General features: G+C 49.3%; 8 protein-coding genes across 8 annotated transcripts; 5 read left to right on the top strand and 3 right to left on the bottom strand.

Annotated features, from left to right (window-relative positions):
* Window positions 1–743: 743 nt before the first annotated feature.
* M437DRAFT_83934 (uncharacterized protein) lies at window positions 744–1,344 on the top strand (the record flags this gene model as incomplete). Its single annotated transcript, XM_041028015.1, has 2 exons — window positions 744–861; window positions 1,103–1,344. 2 exons carry the CDS (start codon window positions 744–746, stop codon window positions 1,342–1,344), a joined length of 360 nt encoding a protein of 119 aa, XP_040880581.1.
* Window positions 1,345–1,787: 443 nt separating this feature from the next.
* On the bottom strand, window positions 1,788–2,259 carry M437DRAFT_83935 (ribosomal protein S13; the record flags this gene model as incomplete). The annotated part of the gene is made up of 3 exons (XM_041028016.1): window positions 1,788–1,832; window positions 1,885–2,193; window positions 2,254–2,259. 3 exons carry the CDS (start codon window positions 2,257–2,259, stop codon window positions 1,788–1,790), a joined length of 360 nt encoding a protein of 119 aa, XP_040880582.1.
* Window positions 2,260–2,484: 225 nt separating this feature from the next.
* Window positions 2,485–3,275, top strand: M437DRAFT_46848 (peptidyl-prolyl cis-trans isomerase B; the record flags this gene model as incomplete). The annotated part of the gene is made up of 4 exons (XM_041021336.1): window positions 2,485–2,595; window positions 2,651–2,728; window positions 2,783–2,984; window positions 3,040–3,275. 4 exons carry the CDS (start codon window positions 2,485–2,487, stop codon window positions 3,273–3,275), a joined length of 627 nt encoding a protein of 208 aa, XP_040880583.1.
* Window positions 3,276–4,606: 1,331 nt separating this feature from the next.
* On the top strand, window positions 4,607–5,494 carry M437DRAFT_47092 (uncharacterized protein; the record flags this gene model as incomplete). The annotated part of the gene is made up of 3 exons (XM_041021385.1): window positions 4,607–4,756; window positions 4,812–4,889; window positions 4,952–5,494. Coding segments are annotated over 3 exons (771 nt in total), but the record flags the coding sequence as incomplete, so codon positions are not given.
* Window positions 5,495–6,682: 1,188 nt separating this feature from the next.
* On the bottom strand, window positions 6,683–7,426 carry M437DRAFT_46837 (30 kDa heat shock protein; the record flags this gene model as incomplete). Its single annotated transcript, XM_041021333.1, has 1 exon — window positions 6,683–7,426. One exon carries the CDS (start codon window positions 7,424–7,426, stop codon window positions 6,683–6,685), a length of 744 nt encoding a protein of 247 aa, XP_040880585.1.
* Window positions 7,427–7,919: 493 nt separating this feature from the next.
* M437DRAFT_46677 (uncharacterized protein) lies at window positions 7,920–8,262 on the bottom strand (the record flags this gene model as incomplete). Its single annotated transcript, XM_041021307.1, has 3 exons — window positions 7,920–8,046; window positions 8,098–8,129; window positions 8,182–8,262. The coding sequence occupies 3 exons, from the start codon at window positions 8,260–8,262 to the stop codon at window positions 7,920–7,922; spliced, it is 240 nt and encodes a 79-aa protein (XP_040880586.1).
* Window positions 8,263–8,516: 254 nt separating this feature from the next.
* M437DRAFT_74808 (uncharacterized protein) lies at window positions 8,517–9,602 on the top strand (the record flags this gene model as incomplete). The annotated part of the gene is made up of 5 exons (XM_041026306.1): window positions 8,517–8,531; window positions 8,586–8,741; window positions 8,793–8,882; window positions 8,940–9,421; window positions 9,470–9,602. 5 exons carry the CDS (start codon window positions 8,517–8,519, stop codon window positions 9,600–9,602), a joined length of 876 nt encoding a protein of 291 aa, XP_040880587.1.
* Window positions 9,603–9,762: 160 nt separating this feature from the next.
* On the top strand, window positions 9,763–12,577 carry M437DRAFT_47031 (uncharacterized protein; the record flags this gene model as incomplete). The annotated part of the gene is made up of 4 exons (XM_041021369.1): window positions 9,763–10,824; window positions 10,874–10,993; window positions 11,044–11,131; window positions 11,178–12,577. 4 exons carry the CDS (start codon window positions 9,763–9,765, stop codon window positions 12,575–12,577), a joined length of 2,670 nt encoding a protein of 889 aa, XP_040880588.1.
* Between the last annotated feature and the right edge of the window lie 242 nt (window positions 12,578–12,819).

Raw genomic sequence — 12,819 nt, forward strand, 5'->3', positions numbered from 1 at the left:
TATTCCAAGATAGAAGAGACAGGTTTGGTCCTGAGAATAGATAATAAGATCTGATGCAAGAGGTATGATCAGTGATCAGCCTGCAGGGGGCCCAAAAATCGGCCGCACCTGCCACGACTCGGCAAAGTCGGCGCCGGCTTGACAAGATCTCCATATCACTTCAACTTTTGTCCAGGATGCTCCGACGGAAGAATCAAAAAACATCCATGAAGTTTGTCGGAGGGATCGATTCTAGCTTACATGAGCAGACAGAGACCAGTTGCTCGATCTAGTCAAACGGCCGTACGGTCAAGGCATCCAGGCAGTTGCTTTGAAATGTCGCGGAACATTTCGGTGGCCATGTCGACCGTCGTTCTCTTCTTTCGAGTCACCGGGCGCGGCGGAGCAATTTCTTGCTTAGAATGTTACTGCAACTCGATGGCCATGTGCTCTTCTCAGAAAATGGAAGCCTAACACTTTTGCTTACAAGTGAATTTACGAGGCATCGCGTGTTGGTAAAAGACGTCATGGCAGTCTTGGTAAGGCAGACATGGAGCTCCGCCTCTATTTTCAGGGTACCTTCAGATTAACTAATCGATAGTTTGATCAATCATAGCACGAGTCTAATCATTGATGCCTTCTGAAATCCAAATCTTCTTACTCATAGCAAAGATCGGTTCTGAACGTTTCGCTTCGAAATCAAACAACACCTCGTACCTCATTCCCAAAACGGAAACTCTTCTTGGTCCACTCGCAAGGCAGACATGGCCAGAGGCCACGTCCCTCTAAGGCTTCATCCGGAGGAGGCTATGGCCCGCTCTGGAGCGCAGGCATTGGCATTGCTAGAAACCAACACCGCAAATGTCCTAACTATAAGTCTCTGTTGGTTTTGACGAATAGCATTCGTCATCTCCCTGGCCCTGGCCTGGCGGCCCTGACCTAGCGGCCTTCTACGATTGAAAGAGGGTCTGTTGCCTGATGACTGAAGCAAGACGCACGGTCTTCACTTCGCCATGTACATACATGCTATGAAGAGACATGAATGGTATAAGAAGGTAGGTGTGCGGCACGAACAACTGAAACACCACACTCAAACACTGGAAACAAACACACCCACACATAGACACAATGCCTTACCACATCTACTCTTCATCAATGGACCTTGCCCTCTCCAACACATCTATCATCACATATCCTATTGGCGTATTACAAGCCGCCAATGGAGACGGAGGCAAGGATCCAGGCTACATTGTCCTGAACAATGGCGACACTGGCAAGGACCCTGGTGCCCGCGAGACAGAGACTCAAGGCATCAGCGCTCTCCTCTTCGCATGCTGCAGCGATCGTTCCTCTTCAGAAGCCTAGATCACCTGCATCCAGTCAGTACTCCACAGACTCAACACAATCCTTCCTCGACTGACAAGCCTCAGACAAATAGAATCGGCAACCAAGGCCGGACAGTCGCTACTGGCTTATCCTTATTAGCATTTGCATATACGGTGTTCTTGGTCCCAATGACTTGACCAGCTAGGAGGGACATCTTTCGTTTAGAGTTGTGCATGGTGGATTTTGTTGCATTCCCGGGCTGGCTCAGGGCAGAACATTGAATCGGAGCATCTCCTCTCGCTTTCAGGTTGATTCGACAGCTATCATGGTTTGGGGGAAGTTCTGGGATATTTTTTGCATGGAATAGAAGGTGGGAATGAGAATCATAGTACAAGGAAATGAGAATTTTTGGTATCGCAAGCCATTACGCCACCCAATGCCGTGAAAAAAGTAATTGTACAGTGCCAGAAAGAGTTCGGAGATCAACCTCTGCGGACGACTCTGTTCAACTTTCTTGCTGTTGCGATCTTGACTAGGTGTCAGTTTTGGACTGAAAACCAAGATGTTCAGTGGACAAACCTGTGTACGGGTTCTTTGACCACGGACGGGCAGACTCATGGCGTGACGTCTTCCTCTGTATGTTCCCATATCTCTTAGACGCTTGATGTTGTCTTGCAATTTCCTCCTCAGGTTGTTCTCGATGGTCAGGTTCTGAAGCTCGGCCGAAAGATCGTTGACAGTACGGTGACCTAGACCGGAGAGTCTGGCAGTGTTATGAATAGACAGGCGAGCCATGAGGCGTTGTGAGATCTGAGGGCCGACACCGTAAAAGCTCTCGAGAGCGCTCTTGACAAGGCGCGATTCGGCAAAGTTGACTCCAAAGACGAGCTGGGTAAGAGTTAGTATCGTGAGATAGAGCGGGCGAAGGCGCATAGAACGGCTACTCACAACCATGGTGACTGTGTTGCAAGAGCGAAAATGATTGGAAGGCGCAAAGCTGGTGGCAGACGTGCGCTTCGTCGTCGTCGTCGCTGGTCAAAGTCGGCAGTCGCGACGGAGGTGCCAAGACTCAAGGCCGCAGGAGGTCAATGCACCTGCCTTTCTCCGCAATCCCGTCCACTGTCGACTGTCCCTGAGTCTCTCTGCCCCTCTGCTCTCTTTCATTCAGCAACATCAATCATGGCCACCTTCCAGAGACTCATCGTCTCCTTGTTGGTGATCCTCACCTTCACCTTTGTCTTCTTCGCACAGTCTTCCGAGGCTGTCAAGGGTCCCAAGATCACCCACAAGGTACACATTTCAAGCTCCATAGCTGCCCTGGTATCAATTGCTTACCTACTTGCAGGTCTACTTCGATGTGACCTCCGGTGACGAGGAGCTCGGACGTATCGTCCTTGGTCTTTACGGCAAGACTGTCCCCAAGGTAACTATATCCACTGCTGCCATATCCCTATCCTCCGTGCTTACGTGTCATCAGACTACCGAGAACTTCAGAGCTCTTGCTACTGGCGAGAAGGGCTTTGGCTATGAGGGCTCCACTTTCCACCGTGTCATCAAGGACTTCATGATCCAGGGTGGTGACTTCACCAAAGGTGACGGCACTGGCGGCAAGTCCATCTACGGCAACAAGTTCCCCGATGAGAACTTCAAGCTGAAGCACAGCAAGAAGGGTCTCCTCAGTAAGTCTCTCTTCTGCCTTATCTACACTGCCCTCTTCTGACCTTCTTCTCCCAGGCATGGCCAACGCCGGCAAGGACACCAACGGCTCGCAGTTCTTCATCACCACCGCCATCACATCCTGGCTCGATGGCCGTCACGTCGTCTTCGGTGAGGTCCTCGAGGGTTACGACATCGTCGACAAGATCCAGAACCTTCCTAAGGGTGCTGGTGACAAGCCTCAGAAGCCCATCAAGATTGCCAAGAGTGGCGAGCTCGAGGTCCCTGAAGAAGGTATTAGAGCCGAGCTCTGATCGTGTCCCGGGCGGTATGTCTGGTTCCGTTTCAGCTTGCTTCAATTCCTCAATCGCTGCTCGGAGCCGCTGATGCTTGCAACTTCTAGAAAAGCTCATTGGCTCTGCTGAGCCCGTCAAGGATCTCAAGGAAGAAGATGATGAGCCAATCGCTGCTCCTGTTCCCGTACCTGCTGCGAACGCTCCTGTCAACGAAAAGGGCGACGAGCCTCTGTCCCACCACAAGGAGGAAGAGTTGGCTGCTGGTTACGGCGACGCCGTCAACGATGATGGTATCAGCTGGCTTGCAAAGATGGGTGCCTTGGCCGTTATCCTCGGTCTTTGCGCTCTGTTCTTGAAGAGCCGTTCATCTTCCAAGAACCCCTATGTAACCGAGAAGTCTTTGGCTTGAGCAGGCTATAGCATGAGAAACCCAGTACAAATTTTGACACTTTCAGACCCATTCTGAACCTCTTTGTCTTGGTATTTGAGTTGTTAAAACGCAAAATGCTTGCTGCAACGACATCCGAACATGTCGATCAACAAGTGTTAATATCAGGCTGAAGAGATCGTGGTTCCTTGACATTTTAGCGGTACGATCTAGAGTTATCTCAAATCGTCTGACTCGCGGTCGACACAATCGTTGCAAACGTTGAATTTGGTAAGACAGATGGACAACGGGGAACGTCGAAGCCCGGATGGAAGTGGTGGCTGGAAGAAAAAGCCAAGCATGTAATGAATGCCACCGCTTGCACGTTCTTGCTTATCCATTTCTTCCGACCTTCGTAAAAATATAGTCCCTGTTAACACACGACGATCAAGTCGATTGGTTCATCTTGCTGTACCAATGTGAGATGTGCCGATGACTCTGTCGCAAGAGAAGTGTCAAGTGCCGACAAGGCTGTGGCTGTCTGATCAAGAGAAAACGGTTCAACGGTATAGCGATAAAGACCTAGGCGAGAAGCCTGTGCGTTTCGATAGACTTGTCTCATGGTTGCTTGTGTAGGAATTCTCTACAAATTCACCCAAGCCATGATGCCGCTGCCGTTGTCAGGCTATTCATGTAAATCGGCTGTCGAGGTAGGTATAAGGACGACCTCTCCCGAGGTCCCGCGTTGCTCCTTCCTGAATGATGCATCTGGGTGTGTTCTTTCTGCGATAATCTGTTCAAGTGGTGCATCCTCCCGTTGTTCCAGGGCTGGCCTCTGTGTTCTTTCTTCGATCAACACATTATAGTGATTAATTGGACTTCCGACCCTGACGTTGTTCCCTCAATTGAGGCCTGCCGGGATACTGCTCGCTGGACTGCTTCTTGCAATTACAAACATCGGTGTACGCGAAAATACATCATGATGGGTCTTGAGGGCAGATCAAACACCATGATTGGTGTTTCAGCGGCGTATCTAGTCGTCGCATGGATTGCTTTCTCTTTACGGGCTATAGTCAAAGCACACATTATGCGATCTTTCGGTCTAGACGACTGGCTCATGGTTGTTACGATGGTGTGTACTAAAACAACGACTGGACTCATACATCGTTGTACTCACTATTCCACAGCTTATATTCACAGTTGACAGCGGTCTTCTCATCGCCATCGGGCAGGGCCTGAAGGATGTTGAACACGGGACGATATATGTGACGGTAAGCACCACATCTTCTAGCCAGGTAGTGATTTCCGTATTGATATCATTTGACAGTACCAAGTTTTCCAATTCGCCTTTTACACACTCGCAAATGTGTTTCTCAAGGTATCTCTTGCGACCACCTTCAACCGCATCCTACTCGAGAGGTGGCAACGTCGAACCGTGCAAGTCACTGTAGGAATAAACACTTTGTTCGGCCTTGCGACCTTCTTCACCATCATCTTCCGCTGCGGTAACCCTATGGATTTCGACGCCCGATACAGACACTCCATGTGTATCAGTTGGGACGCCATGCAAGGAGTGCAATATACCAACAGTGTCATCAACACAATAGCAGATTGGGTGCTCGCTCTGCTTCCTATCTTTGCCCTTCGCGTCATGAAGTTGAACCACCAGGCCAAAATCTCTGCAGGCTTCATCCTGGCATTGGGGTGTGTAAGCAGCATCATGTCCATGCCACGGTTCGGCTTCATTCACGCCCTCGGAGGCATGGGAAAGAAGTTCTGGATAATGTCATTCCCCGTGGCTGTTCTTAGTGTCGCCGAAGTGGGCACTGGTGTTACCGCCGCTTGCCTACTTACTCTACGTCCCTTGATCAGAAGTCTACGTGAGCGCAGCGAGCACTCTCGAAACTCAAACAGCTACAGACTGGACGATATGGAAGAGGCCGAGGTAGGCCAAGCCAAGGCCATCAGTCTCAAGTCCGTATCTGCGACTTCTATCTCGACATCAAGCAAAGACTCGATGCACAAAGTCAAATCTATCCCAGCTATGGTCGTCGTTGCAACCGACGAGGCGGACACCACATCCCAAACCCTATCAGTTGAAACATCACAACTCCGCAGACGTTCGTCCTGCAAACCCATGGATGAACTAACCCTCCGCGAAGACAGTTTCTCCATCGAAGAACCTATTTCCGAACAGTCTGACGAAGATCAACCACAACTGACAGATCTCACGCATCGTATTACTGCAGACTCGGATGTAAGGCCTTGGAAGCACCAACCTACTATTGAAACTGCAAAAGCAGCGCAAGACAAAAAGAGATTGACATGGACGGATATTCATGCGCAATGGAGTGGTGCACATTCATCTCGGACCGCATGTCAAGGTCCTGCCCAACAAGAAACGAGTAAACCTAAGCGAATTAGCATCAAAAGGGTTTCGAGGATATTAGCAGAGTGGAGTTGGGATAAAGCATAGTGTGTCTTTTCTCTTCATCTTTAAATTCTAGCAAGCGTGGGCGTATTTACTCTTCAATGCTGATCTTATGACAATTTAAAGTTGCATGGTGTAATATCTTTGCTCCAAACTGAAAAGGATCCTCCCGTCACATCTTCCAAAGTTGTGTTCCACGCATCAAAATTTTTGAATCATGTGGGTGACTACAAGACATAATCTGTCATCGCAGACTTGTAATCATATTTGTTATTCGATCATTTACGGTGAGGAGCAACGCAACAAAGGCTACTTCCTGTGGGGACAGACTCTAGTGTCATCAGCTGTCTGAGGTTTGTCGTTTTTTGACCACATTGTCGATCACACTTGAGCAAACAAGATATGAGAGGATGTTGTAGAAACAAGATTTGTATTGGATTAGATACTTATACAACAGAGCAAGAAAGCAAGAAACAGCAAAGACGAAAAGCAACAAAACTCAACAGATGAGAAAAGAAAATCCGCAATTACTCCATCCCTATGCAAAAGAGGCATGCTTGATCCATAAGATATTCGTGAACTCGTGGTAAGAAGCTTTCAGGCTGGTTGGTGCTTGTTGATGTTCCTTTACTCAATGTTGATCTTGCGAGTAGTGGGTGCAGAAGCCTTGGGGACAATAATGCTCAAAATGCCATCCTTGAGACTGGCACGAACATTGTCCTGGTCGACGCGAGAAGGGAAGGCGAAGGAGCGGGAGAACTCGCCGACCGAGCGCTCAGAGACCCAGTAACGGGACTGAGGGCGCTGCTCGCTCTGGTGCTGGACTTGCTGGTTTTGATTGTCGGTGGTGGTGACCTGCTGCTCGGTGTTGGAGGATTGAGCGGCGTTCTCGTCCTCGACGGTGGGTTTTTGGTAGTGGTGGGTAGAGCTGTCGGGAGTCTCTTCGCCAGATGTGATACGACCCTTTTCTTGCTGGCCCTCGAGAGCAGCGGGAGGAGTGCCAGACTCGCGGTGGCGCTCAGTGCGACCTTTAATGCTCAGGGTCTGGGCATCGGTGAACTCAATCTGAATGTCCTTCTGGTCAACGCCGGGGAGTTCACCGTGCAGCTCGTAACCATCCTTGACCTCCTTCACATCGAAGCGAGGTTGGAAGGAGCGAAGCTGGGAGAGGTTGCCAAAGTTGCCAAAGTCGTCGCCCTGGCGGGAAATCTGGTGCGAGGCATAGTCGTCAAGAAGACGGAAGAGAGGGGCGAATTCGCCAGAAGGGAAGCGTGGGAAGGAGAACATTGTTCTGACTGGAGTGACTTGAGGAGTGACTTTGATGATCTTGTAAGCCTGAGGGAGCTTGTTGGAGATGCGGTAAGTTTGCATGTAATTGCTTGGGATTGTTGTTGTGCTTGTTCTTGTTTCTGATGATGAGAAGATATGGTGGATTGGTCGAGTGGCTTTATACCTTCGAGCTGCCTCTGGTCAATGGCAGCCTTGAAGGCGCCAGAGCATACCAGAATATGCTGGCTTGATCTCACCACCTCGCTTCTGCTGCATAATCATCTAGAAGATACCAGTAGTGTCTCCTGACCAAGGTGGTCGCACAAAGAAAAGATGGTTCCAGAATAGGAAAGAAGTTTCGAGAATCTTCCTAATGCGGTATAGACTAAGTCACGTGCCAGGTGGCATTGCTTACGAGTAGCACTAAACATCACAATGCTGTTACGATGACAGAGCACTCGTTGAAAGGTGCCATCCAAAGCAAGGAACATGGTGGACGATGCTAGAACACTCTCGAAGAATGTCTCTTGGTGTATAGGGTCGAAGCTGTGGGATATTCCGACGAGCAACGAAATAGAGGCGAGCGAGTTCAGGGTTACTTCATGACATTTCGGATACCAGGAGAAGAGTATATTTCCAATTGACGCTGGCCTTTGCGGAGCATGTACTCGATGGCGCCAAAGTCCTTCTTGTCGTAGTTTTGGTGTTGACGGAATTCTGATCTGATGCAGTGTCAGTCATGGAGAAAAGTGACAGAACAGAATGTGGCATACCGAGTGAACTGAAGAAAATTCGGCCTGACGTCCTGCTTGCTGTTAATGCTCGGTCTTCATAGGGACGATTTCGAGTGCACATACAGCAGGCTTCTTTCGTGTTTCACGAAGACATTTGCGGTAGAGGGACAGAACCTCGCGCTGCAAACCGGACAGGCGTGCCATTGTGAACGACAATGTCGTGTATGAGAACTGTGATGATGAGATTGAGCCTGCAGAACTTTGGTGAGGATTGATATTATTGTATGAAATGAAGGCAAGATGGCACTACAGAGGTTTGTTCATAGACTGGAGTTGACGATCGGGAGAAATCGCATGACGCGCTCCGAACAGAGTGTGGAGAAAGCTGGGGATGCCGACGTCGTCTTTGAGCAACCCTGACCACGATCCATCTTGTCAAACGAGCACAATTTACAAACATGTCGTCGTTCTCGGTTTGTAGTCTCATATTCAATCTCGTGACGGTAGCTGATTCGGATGACCAGTAGAGACTCATCCGATTCCTAGCCAAAGATGGCAAGACATATTACGGCGACGCACTCGTACCGTCCGGAGGTGGAGCAAGCGACTTGACAAGAGTGGCTCAGGCCAAGGTCATACAGGGCAGTCCATGGGGACAGCATCAGGTCACTGATCGTGTAGCTGTATGCTTCGGACGATCGTGAGGATTCGAGACGTATACTGAAGCTGGTCAGGATGTACAAAAGCTCCTTGCACCACTGGCCCGAGAGGACATCAGGACAGTCCGCTGCCTCGGCCTGAACTACGAGCAGCATGCCATTGAAGTATGAAACCGTCGGTAGCCTCAAGGAGAAGTATACATGCTGATCAGCCTTCGGCAGTCCAACATGCCCATTCCAAAATACCCCGTCCTCTTCTACAAGCCCGTCACGGCAGTCACAGGACCATTCGACAAGATTCCTGTGTGTGCGGCGGCTCAAGAAGGTGAAGGTCTCGATTACGAATGCGAATTGGTCGCAGTGATTGGAAAGGAAGGGTCAAACATTTCAGAGGCTCAGGCACTGTCGTATGTGGCAGGATATGCTGTTGGAAACGACGTCTCGCATCGCGACTGGCAGCTCAAGCGTGGTGGCGGTCAGTGGGGTCTCGGAAAAGGGTTCGATGCATGGGCTCCCATCGGTCCTGCCATTGTCAGCAGCAAGCTCATCGCGGACCCGCAAAATCTAAGAATCATGACTAAGGTCAATGGCAAGACTGTCCAAGACAGCAACACAAGAGACATGATCTTCGGAGTTGCCAAGACCATTAGTATCCTGAGTCAAGGCACTACCTTATTGCCTGGCGACCTGATCTTCACCGGAACGTAAGTATCTGAACATCGCAGACTAAGCACTTGCTTACACAAGAACAGTCCACAAGGCGTCGGTATGGGCCGCAAGCCTCAAGTTTGGTTGAAAGACGGAGACGTTGTAGAAGTCAGTGTTGAGGGTGTGGGCAGCTGTATCAACAAGGTAGAGTTTGAGAAGACCAAGGCACGTCTGTGATAGTAAAAGGTGGATGAAGTTTGCGAGGAAGCAGGGGGCGATCGGCATGTTCAATTGGGACGTCACGACTGTCAAGCGTTTCAGACCTTGAAAGCAACTTTGTTCGTCTCCTGCCTTCTATCCTGCTCATCACGTTCAATCCATCCTGCACCTCCTCAAAATGACTTCCAGATCGACCAGAATCAGTGTTTCGTCGTCACGTAGCCAGCTTCATCTTCCAGCGTCGCCTGCACCTGCGAGCTCAAGCAATGCCGGCTACTCACAGTACAGTTCCTACGAATATTCGACTCGCCCTCGTACCGCCATGTCGACTATCGGAGTTGAGTCACAACAAATCATCTGCGCCATCAGCGAATCTCGCGGTATAGCCCCCACTGTCGGTCTTGCCTTCGTCAACTTGGACATGGGCGAGGCTGTCCTCAGTCAGATTCCCGATAGCCAATCCTATGTTCGCACTCTGCACAAGTTGGCAGTCTTTAGCCCTTCTAAAATCTTGATCCTGGACACAGCCGCGAAAACAAAGTCCAAGTTGTTCTGCCTCATCGAGGAGAATCTAGACGACTTGAACAGCAACTTGATCCTCCTGGATCGTCGCTATTGGGCAGAAACTACCGGTGTTGAGTTTATCGAGCAACTTGGCTTCGTTCAAGATGTGGACAGTATCAAAATGTCTGTCGATGGCAACTACTTTTCCGTGTGCTGCTTTGCCGCAGCAATGAAGTTCATCGAGCTTGCACTGAACAAGACCTTTCCGCCACACTCCTTGAGAATCAGGTATGAAGCATCAGAAGGTTCCATGATGACCGACCTCTCCACCATCCGCTCTCTTGAGTTGATTCAAAATCTTCAAAACCAAAAGTCACGCGACTGCCTCTTCGGCGTTCTCAATGAGACTTTGACACCTATGGGGTCACGACTTCTGCGAAGCAACGTTCTACAACCACTCACTGACCAACAAACATTGGATACTCGCTATGATGCTCTCGAAGAACTCTCGACCAAGGAAGACATGTTCTTTGCTACAAGAGCAGCATTGAAGACGATTCTTGATGCAGACAAGATTTTGACGCATTTAATCATTATCCCGACCAAGCCGTCGTTGCAATCTACTGAGCAAAGCATCAATCACATTATCATGCTCAAGCAATTCGTTGTCAGTATTCAGCCTGTCTACGAAGCTCTGACCGGGGCCAAAAGTGTCATGCTGAAAGAGATTCGACGTGTCAGTATTCCAGGTCTGCTAGAATGTCATTGACTGACATAACCACAAGAACTGCACTCCTAGTAGCATCGATCCTATCAAGGAACTTATCGACGAGTTTGTCAACGAGGATATCACTTATGCGAAACAACCACTCGAGTTGCGAAATCAAAGAACATATGCAGTCAAGGTAAGCACAGTACTGGTAGATGAGATGATTCAAACTGACCAACGGCCCAGTCTGGCGTCAACGGCTTGCTTGATGTTGCTAGACAAACTTATAAGGAGGCCAACATTGACGTGCATGATCTCGTTGATGAATTACAAGGTAAGCCTTTCCTTCTGATTGTGAATGCTGCATTCTGACGGCACAGAAACTCACAAACTTCAATTGGATCTGAAATACGACAGTGCCAGACAATACTACCTCAGCCTCAATGCTTCGGAGCTCGAAGACCGAAACCTGCCATCAGTATTCATCAATGTCATTCGCAAGAATAACAAGGTTGAATGCTCGACTCTAGATTTGCGAAAGCGCAGCCAGAAGATCTCCGACTCGCATACCGAAGTATTGCTAATGAGCGACAAAGCCATACAAGAATTGATCGGCGAGATTCGCGTGTACATGTCGGTGCTCTTCAAGGTCTCGGAGAGTATCGCAATGTTGGACGTGCTTTCGTCGTTCGCTCACAACGTCACCCTACACGACTACATTCGTCCTCGCATCACGCAAACTCTCGGTATCAAAGCTGGCCGCCATCCTATCAAGGAGAAAGTGCAGAATACCCCTTTCATTCCAAATGATGTGTTTGCTACTCAGCAATCCCGCTTCCAAATCATTACAGGATGTAACATGAGCGGAAAGAGCACTTACATACGTTCAATCGCTTTGTTATCTGTGATGGCTCAGATCGGTTGTTTTGTGCCAGCAGAATTCGCCGCATTCCCAATCATCAAGCAGCTCTTTGCAAGAATTTCTATCGATGACAGCATTGAGGCCAATGTATCAACGTTCGCTGCAGAGATGAGAGAAACAGCCTTCATCTTGAGGAACATTGACAAGAATAGTTTGGTGATCATTGACGAGCTAGGTCGAGGAACAAGTCCACGAGATGGACTCGCTATAGCTCTTGCGATTGCAGAGGCTTTGGTGGAGAGCCGGGCGCTAGTCTGGTTCGCAACACATTTTCGAGATCTGGCAAAAATTCTTGCAGAACGCAATGGAGTAGTCAACAAGCATTTGGCAGTGGACATGTCTGACGCCGACAAGATGGCCATGTTGTACAAACTCACGGATGGCGTTGTTTCTGAGGAACACTATGGCCTTCAGCTGGCAAAAGTTATGCCACTGCCTCCCGATGTGATCGAGTACGCTACTCAAGTTGCAGAAAAGCTACATGAGCAGGTTGAGAGAAGAAAGAAAGCTTCCAAAGCCGTCATCGTGGGCAGGAAGAGAAAGCTCATCCTCGGCCTGAGGGAAGAACTCGTGCATGCTTGCAACGGTGCAATGGAGGGACCAGTACTTCAGAGCTGGCTACAAGAACTCCAGCGCGAGTTTGGAGTACGAATGACTGCTATTGAAAGGGAAGCAGATGAAGCAGATCTCGAGAGCCTTGCGATGGATGATGACATGGCAGACTTTGAGGCCGTGACCGATGATGCTGCATCGGTGAGTCGTCGTGATGGTTACGAGGCGACTGGTAGTGAGGAGATGAGCACACAGTATGCCGAGTCGACTATCGAAGATGACAATAATATCGCGGATAAGTACTAGGTGTGGTGAAAGAGGAGTGAGCATACCCGAAGGACTGTGCTTATATTCTGTTACCTTGCTATGGTCAAATCAATGCAGCTCGAGTTCTTGATCTGGAGGTCGACGTGGTGACCTAGTCGATATCTTACGCAATTTTTCTGAGGAATGAAATCCAACCTCTGCAAAAACATTGCTCTGTTCAACCGCAAATAGTGGTATTACGGATTATGAATGGAAGAAAGTCATGGACAGGGTGGAGCTGT

This window comes from Aureobasidium melanogenum (assembly GCF_000721775.1).
Source record: "Aureobasidium melanogenum CBS 110374 unplaced genomic scaffold scaffold_8, whole genome shotgun sequence".
NCBI lineage: Eukaryota > Fungi > Ascomycota > Dothideomycetes > Dothideales > Saccotheciaceae > Aureobasidium > Aureobasidium melanogenum.